Below are 1,338 nucleotides of genomic sequence, written 5' to 3'. Positions count from 1 at the left end.
TCTCAACTTGCACCTCAGGCTACCAAAACAGCCCTGTTTCGCTACAGGAGCCGTCGGGTCAGAGGGACTCCAGGGTGCTTTGGCATTTCGGAAAGACCCTGATATGGTCAGTGGTGGGGAGGTAACAGAGGAGCGGTGTGTGCATGGGTGTAAAAATGCAACGGTCCTCCTGGCACATACCATGTGTGTAAAAACACAGTGGTCCTCCTCCTGGCACATACTGTGATGTGAGATGGCCGCACAGCAGCTTTGGTCACCAGCCACCTATCTCACTGTGCTTGGCATGTCCGGTGCCCCGCACTCATTCCTGACCTGTTCCATCTCTGTGGCATTGTCCTGCTTGTTTAAATCTGCTGCAAGTGGGGCTGTGTTCCCTCCCTTACCTGTGGATATCTATATAATGCAAGGCTTGTTTCTTTCCCAGGAGCTGTGTTCCAGCCCCCAGTTCATAGCCAGTGGAGCCACTCGGACAGACATCTGCCAAGGGGCTTTAGGTAAGGTGGGGGCCGAAAGCCAAGTTTTCCTTGCAGGTGCTGCCCCAGGACACCCCGATCCCCTGCTGTGCAGTTTGGGTTTATACTAGGCTGTAATTCGCTCTGTAGATGCATCTTCTTGCATCCTGCCGCCTCTCTTCATATCAAATTAGATCTTTCTTGCCTTTCCTTGGCAGCTGCAGGTAGGGACCGTGTGTGTTTGCCTGCTGAGCTCAGCCTGGCTGGGTGCACTGAGCAGGGGTGACACAGACTGGTTTCCTGACAGCTTTTCTGATCGCTACCTGTTCCTTTCCTGTCCACATCCGTGTGCTTGACTAATTTCTGCCTTTAACAGTGTGCTTAGAAGAGCAGTTGAATGCTGCCCTAGTTTCAGCTGGGATAGAGTTAATTTTCTTCTTAGTACCTAGAATAGCACCATGGTTTGGATTTAATGTGGGATTTGGTATGAGAAGAATGTTGTTAACATAGTGATGTTTTTAGTTGTTGCTGAGACAATTGAGGACTTTTCAACTTCCCGTGCTTTGCTGGTGTGCAGGTGCACAAGAAGCTAGGAGGGAGCATAGCAAGAGAAATGGACAATTACTGGCTTAGGTTTATTCTATATCATGTAATGTCATGCCTGGTATATAGATGAGGGTTGGTGGAAAGTTTGATGGCTCTTGCTCTTCCGCTGTCTTGCACTTCTCTCTCTGGGCGTTTCGTTGCCCAGCGTGGAAACTAGCGAGGAGGACAGCTGTGGGGATGTGAGAGGAAATAAGCTGAAGTGGAAGCAGTGAGGCTCCTATTTATTCCATAACTGTAGGGAGAGAGTTTTAGATGAGACTAATAGCGTGATTGAGAGAAA

At 49.4% G+C, this 1,338-nt stretch overlaps 1 protein-coding gene across 1 annotated transcript in view; it reads left to right on the top strand.

The window, feature by feature from the left end:
* Positions 1 to 424: 424 nt before the first annotated feature.
* LOC104471956 (calpain-2 catalytic subunit-like) overlaps positions 425 to 1,338 on the top strand; it is a gene marked incomplete at its 5' end in the record, with an annotated part of 23,363 nt that continues 22,449 nt past the window's right edge. Inside the window, 1 exon segment of the mRNA XM_010087474.1 lies at positions 425 to 494. Within this exon segment, the coding sequence (XP_010085776.1) occupies positions 425 to 494 (70 nt within the window).

Source organism: Pterocles gutturalis, unplaced genomic scaffold, assembly GCF_000699245.1.
Source record: "Pterocles gutturalis isolate BGI_N339 unplaced genomic scaffold, ASM69924v1 scaffold12186, whole genome shotgun sequence".
NCBI lineage: Eukaryota > Metazoa > Chordata > Aves > Pterocliformes > Pteroclidae > Pterocles > Pterocles gutturalis.
This window is presented reverse-complemented; position numbering and strand designations above follow the sequence as displayed.